The sequence below is a fragment of the Cetorhinus maximus genome, chromosome 17 (genome assembly GCF_964194155.1).
Source record: "Cetorhinus maximus chromosome 17, sCetMax3.hap1.1, whole genome shotgun sequence".
Lineage (NCBI taxonomy): Eukaryota > Metazoa > Chordata > Chondrichthyes > Lamniformes > Cetorhinidae > Cetorhinus > Cetorhinus maximus.
The window spans coordinates 57,069,252-57,084,511 of NC_135895.1; the positions used below are offsets into that span (position 1 = coordinate 57,069,252).

The window sequence follows — 15,260 nt, forward strand, 5'->3', positions numbered from 1 at the left end:
CGAAGAGGCCCAGTTCAGAAGTCCAGGACAGCAATACATAGCTCCATCTTATTGCAAAAAAAGTGATCACACCTTGAAAGTTTCAGGCCCATACCTCCATAGACATCATTCATGCAAATTATGTTATCACCAGACTTCAGTAGGTGTGCTATTGTCATCGTAGTTGCCAAACCAGATGCAAATGCTAAACCTGCAGAAAGGGGAAAAAAGAATAATCAATGAGCTACCAAATTAAAGATAGGGCACAGTTTAATACTCAAACAGAACATGCAGCACAGAAACATACCAGTTAGCCCAACCAGTCCATGCCAAATTATATGCTCCGCTCCAGGTTCCTCCAATCTTTCCTCATTTAAAATCGATCAGCGTAACCATCTATTCCCTTCCCCCTCATACACTTGTCTACCTTTTCTTTAAATGCATCATACTTAATTACTCCCTATGGTAGCAAGTTCCACATTTGCACCACTCTTTAGTTAAAGAGGTTTCTTCTAAATTCACTACTGGATTTCTTGGTCACTTATATTGATGGCCTCTAGATATGCTCTTCCTCACAGAAGGAAATATTCTCTCTCTATCAAAGCCTTGTATAATTTTAAAGACCTCTATTTAGGTCACCACTCAGCCTTCTTTTTGAGAGAAGAGACCCAGCCAGTAAATCCTTTCCTGACACATAAATCCATGCATTTCTGACATATTTGTAAATCTTCTCTGCACATTGTCCAGTGCCTCTTTTTTCTAATATGGTGGCCAGAACTGCACGTTATTCTAAGTGTGGTCTAACATCCCTACTTTTCAATTCTGCCCCCTAGAAATAAAAACCTAGTGCTTGGTTTGCTTTTTTTTTAAAAATGGTCTTACTAACCTGTGGCACAATGTTTAGTGCTTGGTGTACTCCAAGGTCCCTTGTTTCTCTCTTCTACCCTGACTTGCACCTTCCAAATAATGTGGCCTCCCTACTCTTCCAACCAAAATGCTCACAGATAAGTGACAGATATACATCGTTCAATTATTTGTCTGTTTTGCGAGTTTATTAAACGTAATTTGTTTCAGTCCAACAGTATCGACTATCTCTCCCAACACTCCATGGCACCCGAGCACCCTCCCACAATCTCTGCCAAATCTGGTAGCACTCAAATTTGGAAATTGTGTTTTTGAATACAAAGTCCAAATGGTAAATTGAGAGTAGCAATGGCTCCAACACTGATCCTCTGGAACACCTTTTTCCACCTTCTGTCACTGAATGACTAACCTTCACTCACACTTTCTACTTCCTGTTTTGAAGCCAGCTAGTAATCCATACTGGTACCTGTCCCCAGGCTCCATATTCTCTGACCTCATTCAATAGTCTATTATGGACATCCAGATAAGTTATATCTACTGCATTACCTTTATCACATTCTCAAAAAAATTCAAAAAGGTTGGTTTAACAAGATTTTTCCCTTCGAAATCAATGCTGACTATTGACCGTTATACTTTTTGTTTCTGGATGCTCTTCTATTCTCTCCTTCAGTAGGGATTCCATCATTTTTCCTACCACCGATGTTAAGTTGTATAAATTCCTTGGTCATGTTCTGTGCCCCTTCTTGAATATAGAAATTACATTAGCTATCCATCAGTCTACTGGCACTATACCTTTTTCTAACCTATAGTATGTCTCTGCTATCTTTTCCCCAGATTCTTTAAAAATATTTGAATGCAATCCATCTGAACCAGGGATTTTATCCGGAGTTGGTTAGCTTATTCAATACATCCTTCTTTTATTCCAAATTGCATTTTTCTCATTGCTACCTTTCCTATCTACCTGGTAAATGCCAAAACAAAATAATTTAATATTTTTGACATCACTTTGTCACCTGCAGTATCATCTTGTTTATCCCTTAATGGTCATTTTCCTATCAATATTTGTTTAATTTTCCTTGATAATTTTATGCTTCATCTTGGTCTTAATTGTTTTTTTGACTTCTCTCCTTATCTCTTTGTATTCTCTGATCATGCACTGCTCTGCTGTATAGGTACTTAAATTTATGCTACAGGGGAGAAGTCTACAGCTCCTAAAAAAACAGCAATGATGAGGTCACCATCTTTTACTCTGTCCAAAAGTATTTCAGAATTCTATCCATAAAACCAAAAATGTTTCCTGCATGGTTTTGTGAGCAATGAGCCACACAGACTAGGAAGGTCCCAGGTTTAGGCCTGGGACTGGATGTAGTTAGCTCCCAACCAGGCTAACAATTGCAGCACTACAATTGGCATCATCAGATAAAGATGAGAAGAACAGGAACAGGAACTAATTAGTTGTGATTTTGTCATTAGATTGCATCCAGTAACACCCTGCTAGAAAGATATTGTCTGTCTGACATCGCTACACACTAACACAATTAGACACATATTTGCTCAAAGCTCAGTAGCCCAACATTCATCTATTTGGGATCACATGAAAAAAAGTTACTGCCTTGAGGTTATCTAATGTGATGTATTTAGTCAAGTTTTTTTTAAAAACTTGAATGACTAACTGGAATAACAAACTCAAACAGGGCTGCTCTTAACCCACAGACTCTCAAAAAAAATTCAGTAGTAATCTATGGGCGAAATATTTTACAGTTTTGACGGTTGCTTCGATTTGGGGGAAAATCAATTGCCATTTTAAATCAATCCTTGAAAACATCCAAAGTGTGTGTTTGGAAATATTATTTTTGACAAATTTTAGCTAAAGCAAGAGGAGCCTACAGCTCTTTAAAAAGGTGATTCTTTTACCCAATCCAAAAGTAGATAAAGACTTCAAAAGAGTGGTGCGTGAATGCAAATCTGACACTTGATCAATAGCCACTGAAAACCTCAGATGACCCCACATTAACACCTAATACAATGGTAACAGGACCAGATAGGGTCCTTAAGTCAAAAACAAAAACAGAAATACCTGGAAAAACTCAGTAGGTCTGGCAGCATCGGTGGAGAAGAGCACAGTTGACATTTCAAGTCCTCATGAGCTAGCTGTTGAAGAGTCATACGGACTCGAAACGTTAACTGTGTTCCTCTCCGCAGATGCTGTCAGACCTGCTGAGTTTTTCCAGGTATTTTTATTTTTGTTTTGGATTTCCAGCATCTGCAGTTTTTTGCTTTTATATGAAATAAGGGTATGGGTAGACCATATGGCCCCTCAAGCCTGCTCCTTGGTTCAATAAGATCATCCTGAACTTTAACAACTTTCCTGATTATTCCAATTTCCTGAGTATCCAAAAAAAAACTATTGATTTCAGTCTACAAGATTCACAAAGACTGAGCATCCACAGCCCTTCAGGATACAGACTTCTAAAGATTCCCAACCTTCCAAGTGAATAAATTTCTCATCATTTGAGAATGGCCAATCTCTTATCCTGAGATGACTATATTTGGTTTCAGACTTTCCAGTCAGGAAAAAACAGCCTCTCAACATCTATACTTGCCAGCCAGAAATAAACCAGCAGCTAATCTGTAAATAGATCATGATCCTTTTAAACAGCACTGGTGAGGTTGTGACCTTCGTGCTGCTGAATGCATGTTCAACTATGAGAGATTAAGAGATGGTACTAAATGGAGTGTGGAGCTCCAAAATGGCAGCACTAGTGGTAATGTCAAGATCTGCCTGCTCTGCATGCTTCCAGTGGACATGAAGTGCATACACCCTAACCCATTTACCAAGATAACAGCTGGTGCTCTTCACGTTGGAACTGTGCATGCTCATTGTGGATGCAATTTTGAAACCCAAACAGGACTTAACCATTCAGAATAAAAATAGGTGCTACCATGCCCAATTTCACACCACCACCACCCCCCCCTCCTCCCTCTGGTATGCAATGCTGACAAAGTCAAATTTCTACAATTCATCAAAACCTGGGGTATTTTTCTGTCTTGAGACAAAAGAACCCCTTATCAATAAAAGTCGTCCCCTACCCGACAGAACAAAAATCTAAAAATACCAGGTTCTGTGACCTACCGTATTTTGCTCCATCAACAGCTGCAACAGCTTTCTCCAAACAATTCCGTGTAGGATTTCCACTACGGCTGTATTCAAAGCCCTGTAGAAAAACCCAGAAACAGACACTTTAGCAGTATAATAGATTCACAAAAAAGCCTTTGCAGGTGAAATAACAATCCTCTGGCATGTGCAGTTGAAAAGGAACAAAAACAACACTACAAATTTCTCAATAGCTTACAGTTTCAATCTAAATGCAGCATACACCACCTTTGTTAATTATCCCTGGACAGCTGGAAAACCATTTTTTTTGGGAAGCAACTAATTCCTATCCTTTTTCACTCCTACTTGCATCAAACAACCCTGGACATGACAAGGTGACTTACCACAAGCTGTCCACGCCACCTTCCATACAAACATACAAAATAGAAGTAAGCCATTCGGCCCCTTAAGTCTGCTCCGCCATACAATAAGGCATGACTGATCAAGTTGTGATTTGAATTCCACATTCCCATCTACCCCCAATAACCTTTGATTCTCCTGTCCAACAAGTATCTACCTGCCTCTGTCTTAAAAATATTCAATGACCCCACCTCCACTGCCTTCTGATGCGATGAGTTCCAAAGTCACATGACCATCATTTCTCTTCATCTGTCCTAAAAGGGTGATCCCTAATTTTAAAAACTGTGCCTCCTAGTTCTGGACAAACCCACGAGCGGAAACAACCTTTCCGTGTCTACCTTGTAAATACCGTTCAGGATCTTATATACTTCAATCAAGTCACCACGCATTCTTCTAAACTCCTGTGGAAACAAGTCCAGTCTGTTCAACCTTTCCTCATAAGGCAACCCAATAATTCCAGGTATCAATCTAGTAAATCTCCTCTGAACCACCTCCAACTGAAGCATAACATCCTTACTTTTATGTTCAATTCCTCTTGTAATAAAAGGATAGCATTCATTAGCCTTCTTGCTGTACCTGCATACTAACTTTGTGACTCATGCACTAGAACACCTGGATCCCTCCGCAGTCATTCTCCATTTAAGTAATACTCTGCTTTTTTTATTCTTCCTGCCAAAATGAACAACTTCACATTTTCCCACATTACACTCCAACTGCCAGATTTGTGCCCACTTAACCTATTTATAACTGTCTGCAACCTCCTCATGTCCTCTTCACAACATACTTTCCTACCTATCTTTGTGTCATCTGCAAATTTAGCTACTGTACCTTTGCTCCCCTCATTTAAGTAATTGATATAAATTGTAAAAAGTTGAAGCCTCATCACCTCTGCAGGACTCCACTCATCGCATCCTGCCAATCAGAAAAAGAACCATCTATGCATACTGTTTTCTACCAGCCAGCCAATCTTCAATCCAGGCTAATATGTTACCCCTCTACCAAGAGCTTTTATTTATCGCAATAACCTTTGTGGCACCTTATCAAGTGCTTTCTGGAAATCCAAGTACAGTACATCTACAGGTGCCGCTCTATCCACCACACATTACTTCTTCAAAGAACTTAATAAATTGGTTAAACAGGATTTCCCTTTCATAAAACCATTCTGACTCTTGCTGATTACCTCGAGTTTTAAGTGCCCAGCTATAACCACCTTAAATGAAGAATTCTAACACCTGCCCCACGATAGACATCAAGTTAACTAGCTTATAGTTTCCAGTTTTCTATCTCCCTCCCTTCTTGAAGAGGGATTATATTTGCTACTTTCCAGTCTGATGGAACCTTTCCAGAATTTAGCAAATTTTGGAAAACTCACACGAACGCATCTACTACCTCATTAGCCACCTCTTTTCAGACCCTAGGTTGAAGTCCATCAGAACCCAGAGACTTGTCAGTCAGCAGCTCCATCAGCTTGCTCAGGACTGCTTTCCTAGTGATTGTAATTTCACCAAGTCCCCCCTCCCGATTTACAGCTATAACTGGAATGTGGTTTGTATCCTCTATAGTGAAGCCAGAAGCAAAATTTGTTATTTTATCCGCTATTTCCTTATTATCTACTATTAACTCCCCATTCTCACTCTCTAGACGACTGACACTCACTTTACTTACTCTCTTCCTTTTTAAATTCCTGTAGAAACTCTTGCTATTTATTTTTACATTTCTAGCTACCTTCCTCTCTAATTTCTTTCTCTTGATTAACCTTTTAGTCATTCTCTGCAATTCTTTATATTCTGACCAATCATCTGGCCTGCCACTCAATTTTGTGCAATTATATGCATTCCTTAACTTCTTTAGTTAACCATGAGTGATTAGAATTTTTCTTTGCAGTAGGAATATACTTGTTCTGAGTATTTTGAAATATCCCCTTAATGTCTGCCACTGTTTCTCTGTTGATCTATCCTCTAGCCTAGTAAACCAGTTCACTTCAGCTAGCTCAGCTTTCATGCTCACATAATTGCTCTTATTTAAGTTTAAAGTACTGTTCTTAGACCCATTCTTCTCCCTTTCAAACCGGATGTAAAATTCAATTATATCATGGTTGCTGTTACCAGGGTGCCTTTACTCAGGTCAGTAATGAACCTTGTCAGATTACACAATACCAAGTCTAATATAACCCACTCTGGTTGGTGCCAGAACGTTCTACTCTTTAAAAAAAAACTCAAAAGCATTCTATGAACTCCTCATCCAGGCAATTACCGCCACTCTGATTTTTCCAGTTCATATGTAGATTAAAGTCATCCATGATTATTACTATCTCTTTATCACAAGCACCCAATATTTCTTCTAGTATGCTTTGTCCTACATTGCGGTTACTGTTCAGGGGCCTGTAGACCACTCCCACTAGTGACTTTTCCCCTATTATTCCTCATCTCCACTCAAACCAATTCTACATCCCGATCTCCTGAACCAAGGTCATCTCTAACTATTGCATCAATACCATCCTTGATCAACAGTGCTACCCCTCCACCTTTACCTAGTTTCTTATTCTTCTTGAAGGTTATATACCCCTCAATATTAAAGACCCAATCCTGGTCATCCTGCAGCTACATCTCCATAATGGCAATCAGATCATATTTATTTCCTTCAATGTGCACTATCAATGTGTTTACTTTGTTAAGAATGCAACACACATTCAGATACAGAGCCTTTAATTTTGTCTTTGTAACATCCAGTTTTGACTGTTGGTGTATTCTTAGGTTTTTTCCTCTGTCCCTTCCTGCCATTCTCTGATCCTCATTTCCCATATTACTGTTTTGCTCTCCTGCCTTGACCTCTTGATTTGCTACATCTACCCAATCCTGAACCCTTGCCCCTACTGTTTACCTTAAAGCTCTTTCTACTTCTAGTTATGCAACTGGTCCCAGCATAGTTCAGGTTTAGACCGTTCCAACAGTGCAGCCCACACTTTCCACAGTGTTGATGCCACTGCCCTATGAATCAGAACCCACTTCTCCCACACCAGTCTTTGAGCCACGATTTAAAAAGACACGAGTTAAAAAGACGTGTAACTCCTGCACTTGCTTTCACAGATCAGGCCCAGCTTGGTGTATATGTCCTGTTAACACTAGAGTAAAGAATAATACATTTGCTGCTAAAGAAAGGCGCTTACATGAATCTTATGGGAACCAATGTAATAAACAGGCACAGATTTAAACAAAATTAGTCTTTTAAGTTGAGTCTATTGTTATATACAGCCTGAGCTACAAAATCATTTACAGCAGTGCAGCTGAACTTCCAGTACACGTAAGGCAGAATTTTATGGGCCCCTGGCAGCAGGTTTGTAGGCTGGTGCAGGGGCTCAAAATTCCCCAGCTGGCCTCCCAGCTCTCAACTTGTGTTCAGAGTTACAGGGGAACAGGCAAGGCCAAGGATGATCCACCCTCACCCCAACTGAGGCCCTTAATTAATTTATGGCCACTTACTGCCCTGCCCCTTTCCAAATTGACTGCCCACCTCTCCCATCCCCACCAAGAGACCCTCACACTTACCTCCATCCTGGTTCTGGAAGTAATCCTCTCACTCTCGGTGGCAAAGCCAAGACTACAGAGTTACCAGTCAATCAGATTGGCCGGCAGCTCTCGGAGGTGGATCTTCCTCCCAAGTGAGGGGAGGAGGTCTCGCCTCCAGCCAATTAACGTTCTATTGGGTATTAAATGGCTTCGGGGCAGATAACACCAGCAGGGATTTGCTCCCCACTGACTCTTCAGGTGGCGGGGCAGGATAAATTCTGCACATAATGAAGGTAGAACCATAAAAGTTTACAGCATGAGGAGGCCACCTGGCTCATCATATATGCCTTAGTAATTGGCTTGGATTAATCAAATTAATCCCACTGCCCAAATAGCCCTGTGTCTTTCTCAGATTTAAAATATTCATACAGTCTTCCAGTAAAAGACGATAATATCTCAACCTCAACCACTTCCTACAACAAAGCGTTCCATGCTCCAACACGCTTCTAAAGAAACTTCTCCTAACCCATTTTCTCACTTAATATTAAATATTTTCCTGGTCACCAACTCCCCTACCAGAGGCAATTTTCTTTCCCCAAATTAAAAGCCTCAATTAAGTTTCCCCTTGACCTTCTGTCTTGAGAAAATAGCATCCAAGTTTCTCCCCCACTTTTTCCAATCTGCATCAAATCATAATGATAAGTCAAAGCAACCATATATTCCCCCGTTCAAAAGTTTAATTATAGGCATGTTTCAAGATTACCATTGAAGGTAATAAATTGTGCAATTTGTGAATGTTATATGGGTACATCAGGTACAACCTTGTACATTTATTTTAACCATTGAACAAAAAACTAATTGTTTACAGAAGTAAATCTGAAATGGTTCCAAATGTTGGTTAGTTTAGAATCAACATCGTGCAACTTTGAACTTAAGTTGGGCAACAATATTCAACTTGTTATTTGGAAAAATTATTAATTTTAGCTTCAGGTCATAACTATCAAATACTCATTCTCGGAAATTATGAAATATGAACAGATGGTAGGATGGACAACTTTCCAATTAGATGAATTGGTTTGTTTTCATGACTTTGGTTGAGGAAGAAATGCTTATCTAGGTTAACAGCACTCTCTAATCTTGAAAGGCCCTGTTTATCTAGCTGAAATAGAGGTTAATATCTTATCCAAGGACACTGCTTTGAACAAAACAACACTTTCCTTAGAAAGTCCTGCTGCAACACTTCAACTCTCAACTTTCAGGTCCAGAGGTAATGTTGCTACAAGCTGATCCAAAATAACCCCACAAATAAAAAGGATGTTGCAGTGTTAGAAAGTAAGCATTGTAGATAAAATGTCCACTGTTATTAGTGTATGCTAAAATACTTGTTCAGCAATTGGTCTATGTTGTTAAAAAAAAAAGCAATATACCTGAGAGGGGTTCGGCATGGGGAGATACACAATCAAAATTAGAAGAGACAAGTGAGTTTGGAAGGCAAAGGATTTATAGGCCAGTTAAGGCACAAGGGGGCTTGGCAAGGTTGGATGTTATTTATTTTAATGCAAGGAGTCTGACGAATAAGGCAGATGAGTTGAGAGCACAAATTAACACATGGAAGTATGATGTAATTGCTGTCAGAGATATGATTGAGAGGGGAGCAGGATTGGCAGTTCAATATTCCAGGATATAGGATCTTCAGGCAAGACAGGGAAGAAGGTAAGAGAGGAGGGGGTATTGCAATATTGATCATGGGATCAATTACAGCAGTAAGGAGGGATGACATTGTAGAAGGCTCCTCAAATGCAGCCATATGGGTAGAACTGAAAAACAAAAAAAGGGGCAACCACATTGCTGGGAGGGTACTATAGACCCCCAAAGAGAAATAGAAGAGCAGATATGTAGGCAAATTTCAGAGAAGTGTAAAAATAATAGGGTAGTAAGAGTGGGGTATTTCAACTTCCCTAACATTAACTGGGTTAGTCATAGTGTGATAGCTGTAGAAGGAGCAGACTTCTTAAAATGCATCCAGGAGAGCTTTCTAAACCAGTACGTAGAAGGTCCTACAAGAGAGGGGGCGGTCCTGGACTTAATTTTAGAGAATGAAGCTGGGCAAGTGGCAGAGGTGTCAGTGGGGGATCATTTTTCAGATAGTGATCATAACTCCTTTAGATTCAAGGTTGTTATGGAAAAGGACAGCGATGGGCCAGAAATCAGTTCTAAATTGGGGGAAGGCCAATTTTAATATGATCAGATATGATTTGGCCAGAGTGGACTGGGAGCAACTACTTTTAGGTAAATCTGCATCACAGCAGTGGGACTCATTCAAGAAGGAAATAGGGAGAGTACAGGGCCAACATATTCCAGTAAAGACAAAGGGTGGGACCAACAAATCCAGGATGTCGGGGGATATACAGGATTGGATAAAGAGAAAAAGGAAGGCTTATGGCAGAAGTGTTTACAAGTGAGGGATAACATGGGTATGGAAATCAGGCAGAAGGACTGTGATATAATTAAAGAAATTAACATAGAAAGAGAGGAGGTTCTAAGTGGTCTGGCAGGCTTAAAAGTAGATAAATCTCCAGACCCAGATGCAATGTATCCCAGGCTGTTGAGTGAGGCAAGGGAGGAAATAGCAGGAGCGTTGGCAATAATTTTCAATACCTCTCTAGTCACAGGAGAGGAGCCAGAGAACTGGAGGACAGCCAATGTGGTACTGTTATTCAAGAAGGGAAGAAGGGATAAACCAGGGAACTACCAGTCAGTCTAACCTCAGTGGTGGTGAAACTATTGGAAGCAATTCTGAGGGACAGAATTAATCTACACTTGGAGAGGCAGGGATTAATCAAGGACAGTCAGCATGGTTTTGTTAAGGAGAGGTCATGTCTGACCAATTTGATTGAATTCTCCGAAGAGGTGACCAGGTGTGTAGATGAGTGCAATGCATTTGACGTAGGCTACTTGGACTTCAAGGCTTTTGATAAGGTCCTGCATGGGAGACTGATAACGAAGGTAAGAGCCCATGGGATCCAAGGCAATTTGGCAAATTGGATCCAGAATTGGCTGAGTGACAGAAAGCAGAGGGGAGGTGGTCGAGGGGTGTTTTTGTGACTGGATGCCTGTGTCCAGTGGGGTTCCACAGGGATCGGTGTTGGGTCCCTTGCTGTTTGTGGTATATATAAATGATTTCGACTTGAATGTAGGAGGGTTGATCAGTAAATTCGCAGATGACATGAAAATTGGTGGGGCGGTAAATAGTGAGGAGGATAGCCTTAGATTACAGGAGGATATAGACAGGATGGTCAGATGGGCTGATCAGTGGCAAATGGAATTTAATCCAGATGAGTGTGAGGTGATGTGCTTGGGCAGGACAAACTAGGCATGGGAATACACGATGAATGGTAGGACCCTGGGAAGTACCAAGGTTCAGAGGGGCCTTGGTGTGCTTGCCCACTGGTCCCTTAAGGTAGCAAGACAGGTAGATAAGGTGGATAAGGTGGCATATGGGACACTTGCCTTTATTAGCTGAGGCATAGAATATAAGAGCAGGAAGGTTATGCTGCCACTGTATAAAACGCTGGTTGGGCCACAGCTAGAGTACTGCGTGCAGTTCTGGAATCCCCATTATAGGAAGGATGTGATTGCACCGGAGAGTGCAGAGGAGATTTACCAGGATGTTGCCTGGGCTGGAGAGTTTTAGTTATGAGGAGAGATTGGATAGACTGGGATTATTTTCCCTGGATAAGAGATTGAGGGGGGACATGATTGAGTCTATAAAATCAAGAGGGGCATAGATAGGGTAGACAGGAAGGAACTTTTCCTCTTGGTGGAGAGATCAGTAACCAGGAGGCAGGAGGTTTAGAAGGGATATGAGGAAGAATTTTTTCACCCAGAGGGTGGTGGGATCCTGGAACTCACTGCCTGAAAGGGTGGTAGAGGCAGAAACCCTCATAACATTTAAGTAGTATTTGGATGTGTACTTGCAATGCCATAGCATATAAGGCTATGGGCCTAGTGCTAGAAAACGGGATTAGAATAGTTACTTGTTTGACCAGTGCAGACTCAATGGGCCGAAGAGCCTTTTTCTGTGTAGACCTCAATGACATGAATTTCACTCTCCCAAGGCTCAAATGACGACATATCGCATCACTGCTCAACCAACGGAGAAATATTCCAGCTACCAGCTCTGATCTGTCTAATGTATCATGTTGTACCCATCACTTTCAAATATAATATACATTTAAGTAGACATTAAAATTAACTACTGGCAGCCTAATTGAATGTTAATCTATTGAAATATTGAGGTGCTTAGCAGTACAAAATTTTGCACTCGAGAGATGGTGGTGGGAGGGGAAGAGGAGGCAGGAAGTGAGGTATCTTGTTTGGTTTTTTTTTAAAAAATGATGCACACAGGCCATCGAAATTGTAGCTGAGCTAGCTTTATTAATAACACATTTTCCTGGACATGAACATATATCCACAGCGTGTGAACTTTATCGAAACAGGCTCCAACATGTGTTTTAACCTCAACCTTCAGGTGGTGGTGGGGGGGTGGGGGGAAGAAGAAGAAGAAGAAGAAGAAGAAGAAGAAGAGACATCATTCAATCCAGCTAGGCAAGGAAGGAACTCATGTCCTATTATTACTTGCTCCCATACCCTAAATTTCCTGTATAAATTGGTTGAGACGTTAGGTGCACCTAACAGATGTGCATTTTTTTTAACTGAAAGCTAACTTTTAGTTCCAAACATATGATTTACCATATCAGCACCAACTTCAGCAGCTGAATACTAAAGATCCATTGGTCCTAGTGAAATAGGCAGAAATAAAGCATACGTTGTTGGGTAGTTTGAGGAGTGGTCTCAGTTCTGGAAGGGATGGTTCATTTGGAATACTGACAGGGGAGAGAGGGGAAAATGCCTTTGGTGGTGGCATCATGCTGGAGGTGGAAGAAATGGCAGGGGATGATCCTTGGGGGAATGGAATGAAGTCCTTACAGAAGGCAGAGTGTGCCCCTAACACCCTGTCCCACAGCACCTTCCCATGCAATCTGAGATATAGTACTTGTCCTTTTACCTCTTCATTCCTCACCATCCAAGGCCCCAAACACTCCTTCCAGTTGAAGCAATGATTTACTTGCATTTTTAATTTAGTATACTGTATTTGCTGCTCTCAGTGCAGTCTTCGCTACACTAGGGAGACCAAACTCAGATTGGGCGACCACTTTGTGGAACACCTCCACTCAGTTTGCAAGCATGACCACAAACTTGCCATTTTAATTCATTACTTTGCTCTCACGTTCTGTCCTCAGCTTGCTGCAGCATTCCAGTGAAGCTTAACACAAACTCAAAGGACAACACCTCATCTTCCGATTAGGCAATTTACAGCCTCCTGGACTCAACATTTGAGTTCAACAATTTCAGACCATGAACTCTGTTGCCTATTTAGATTTTTTTTGCCTATGCTGGTCTGAACCTTGTTTTTCATGTTTTTGCTTTTGGACAGCTATTCATTATTCTACCATTCACACTCACTCTGGACAAATGCTTTGTTTACTTAGTACAACCATTAGCACTCCCTACACCTTTTGATTTGAGGCATCTTTGTCATTTAATCTCTCCCACCCCTATCCCATCCAAAACCTTGTCTTTTGCTCTGAAGTCATCATATGGACTTGAACCACTAACTCTGTTTCTCTCTCCACTGATGCTGCCAGACCTTTGTTTTCCAGCATTTTCTATTTTTATTTCAGATTTCCAGCATCCGCAGTATTTTGCTTTTATCTTTTGTTCTTCCTTTCTCCCCCATTGGCATAAAATCCATTTACAGCTGCCTTCAGTTCTGAAGAGTCATCTTTGACTCAAAACCTTATGCTTCTCTCTTCACAGATGCTGCCAGGCTGCTATGCGTTTCCAGCATCTCCTGGTTTTATTTCAGATTTCCAACATCCACAGTATTTTGCTTTTCTATGAAAGAGCAAAGTGAGTTTGTGCTCAAAATATGACAAAAGCAGTCCACATCATACATGGTTAAATATATTCCTGGAGATCACATGACTTTCCCCCATGTACCAGCCAACTCATTCATCCTTGTTAACAGCAAAAAACTGCAGATACTGGAAATCCAAAACAAAAATACCTGGAAAAACTCAGCAGGTCTGACAGCATCTGCGGAGAGGAACACAGTTAACGTTTCGAATCAGTATGACTCTTCAACAGAACTAAGGAAAAATAGAAGAGGTGAAATATAAACTGCTTTAAGGGTTGGAGGGGGGGAAGGGGGGGGGCGGAGACAAGTAGAGCTGGATAGAGGGCCAGTGATAGGTGGAGATTGCCAAAAGGTGTGATGTATTGCCTTCCTTCACCAATTGGAAAACAAAAAGATTCATTATTCGATTGGATGATGCTCGACTATCAGCCAAACCTTTCTCCCCACTCCATTTTTAACATTTTTACACCTGGTAAAGAGAGATGTTCAAAGAAAATTTAATTAGAAAAAACCCTTTTAATGTCCCTATGATTTTTCTCCAGGATTGCACACAGCGGTGTCCTAGAGATTGATCTTCAATTCCTCGAAACCCCAAGCCAATCGTGGCGGGTTGGCAACCGTAAGCAAAATACGAACATCAGTTTTTAAACACACGTTCAATTCCTTTTGCCGGTAAATGTAAACGATGCACAACACAAATTACTAGCATATTAATAATGCACCCCCGCCCGCCAAATAACACTTTGCTGTAAACAAAGGTGCACGCCAAGCTTTTGCCTCTTCATACTATTCAGAAGTAATACTGGAAACCGAAGGCTGTCTTACCATTAAACACTTACCGCATGCTGCCCCGGAGCACTCTGTTTAAACGTGGTAGACAGAGATATAGGAGGCACCACTGCCTTTGACTTCCACTGTTCAGCATCCTGTCCCACATGAAGTGCCTGGGTAGAAAAATGTTCAAAAGGCGGCTGAAATCCGCTCGATAGCTTGTCTCCAACAGGCATTACTGTTTTTTTCCCCCAGTACAATAACCTTGACTGGAAATTAACAGACAACCAACTTTCACCAGGGCCGAGCTCAAAAGACACTAAACAAGACTTCCACCCCCCCACCAACCCCAGCAAATAGGCTCAGCGAATTGGTAAGAACTGGAGGCGCGGCTTCTCCCTCGTGACAGGACATACCAAACAGCCGCTCTTAACCTTTTAAATGCCGCAAATTTTTGCGGCTATCACAAATATAATGCCTTTTCCACTTTTTTTATTGACCAAATTAAACAACACGCAGAGTCAACAACAGAAATAAAAACGATCTCACAAAAGTCCCCATTTTTAAAGGGGAACAAACAATAAACATCCACATTATACAAAATAAGCTTAATGAATCAAATCATAACCCAGATTTGCAGTTCGCA

General features: G+C 41.0%; 1 protein-coding gene across 1 annotated transcript in view; it reads right to left on the minus strand.

Moving 5' to 3' along the window:
• LOC144692420 (cystathionine gamma-lyase-like) overlaps positions 1–14,973 on the minus strand; it is a 49,950-nt gene extending 34,977 nt beyond the window's left edge. Inside the window, exons 1-3 of the mRNA XM_078561251.1 lie at positions 14,683–14,973; positions 3,977–4,058; positions 95–190 (exon numbers count right to left, since the gene is read on the minus strand). Of these exons, the coding sequence (XP_078417377.1) occupies positions 95–190; positions 3,977–4,058; positions 14,683–14,850 (346 nt within the window). The 5' untranslated portion in view covers positions 14,851–14,973. The remainder of the gene's footprint in view (positions 1–94; positions 191–3,976; positions 4,059–14,682) is intronic.
• Between the last annotated feature and the right edge of the window lie 287 nt (positions 14,974–15,260).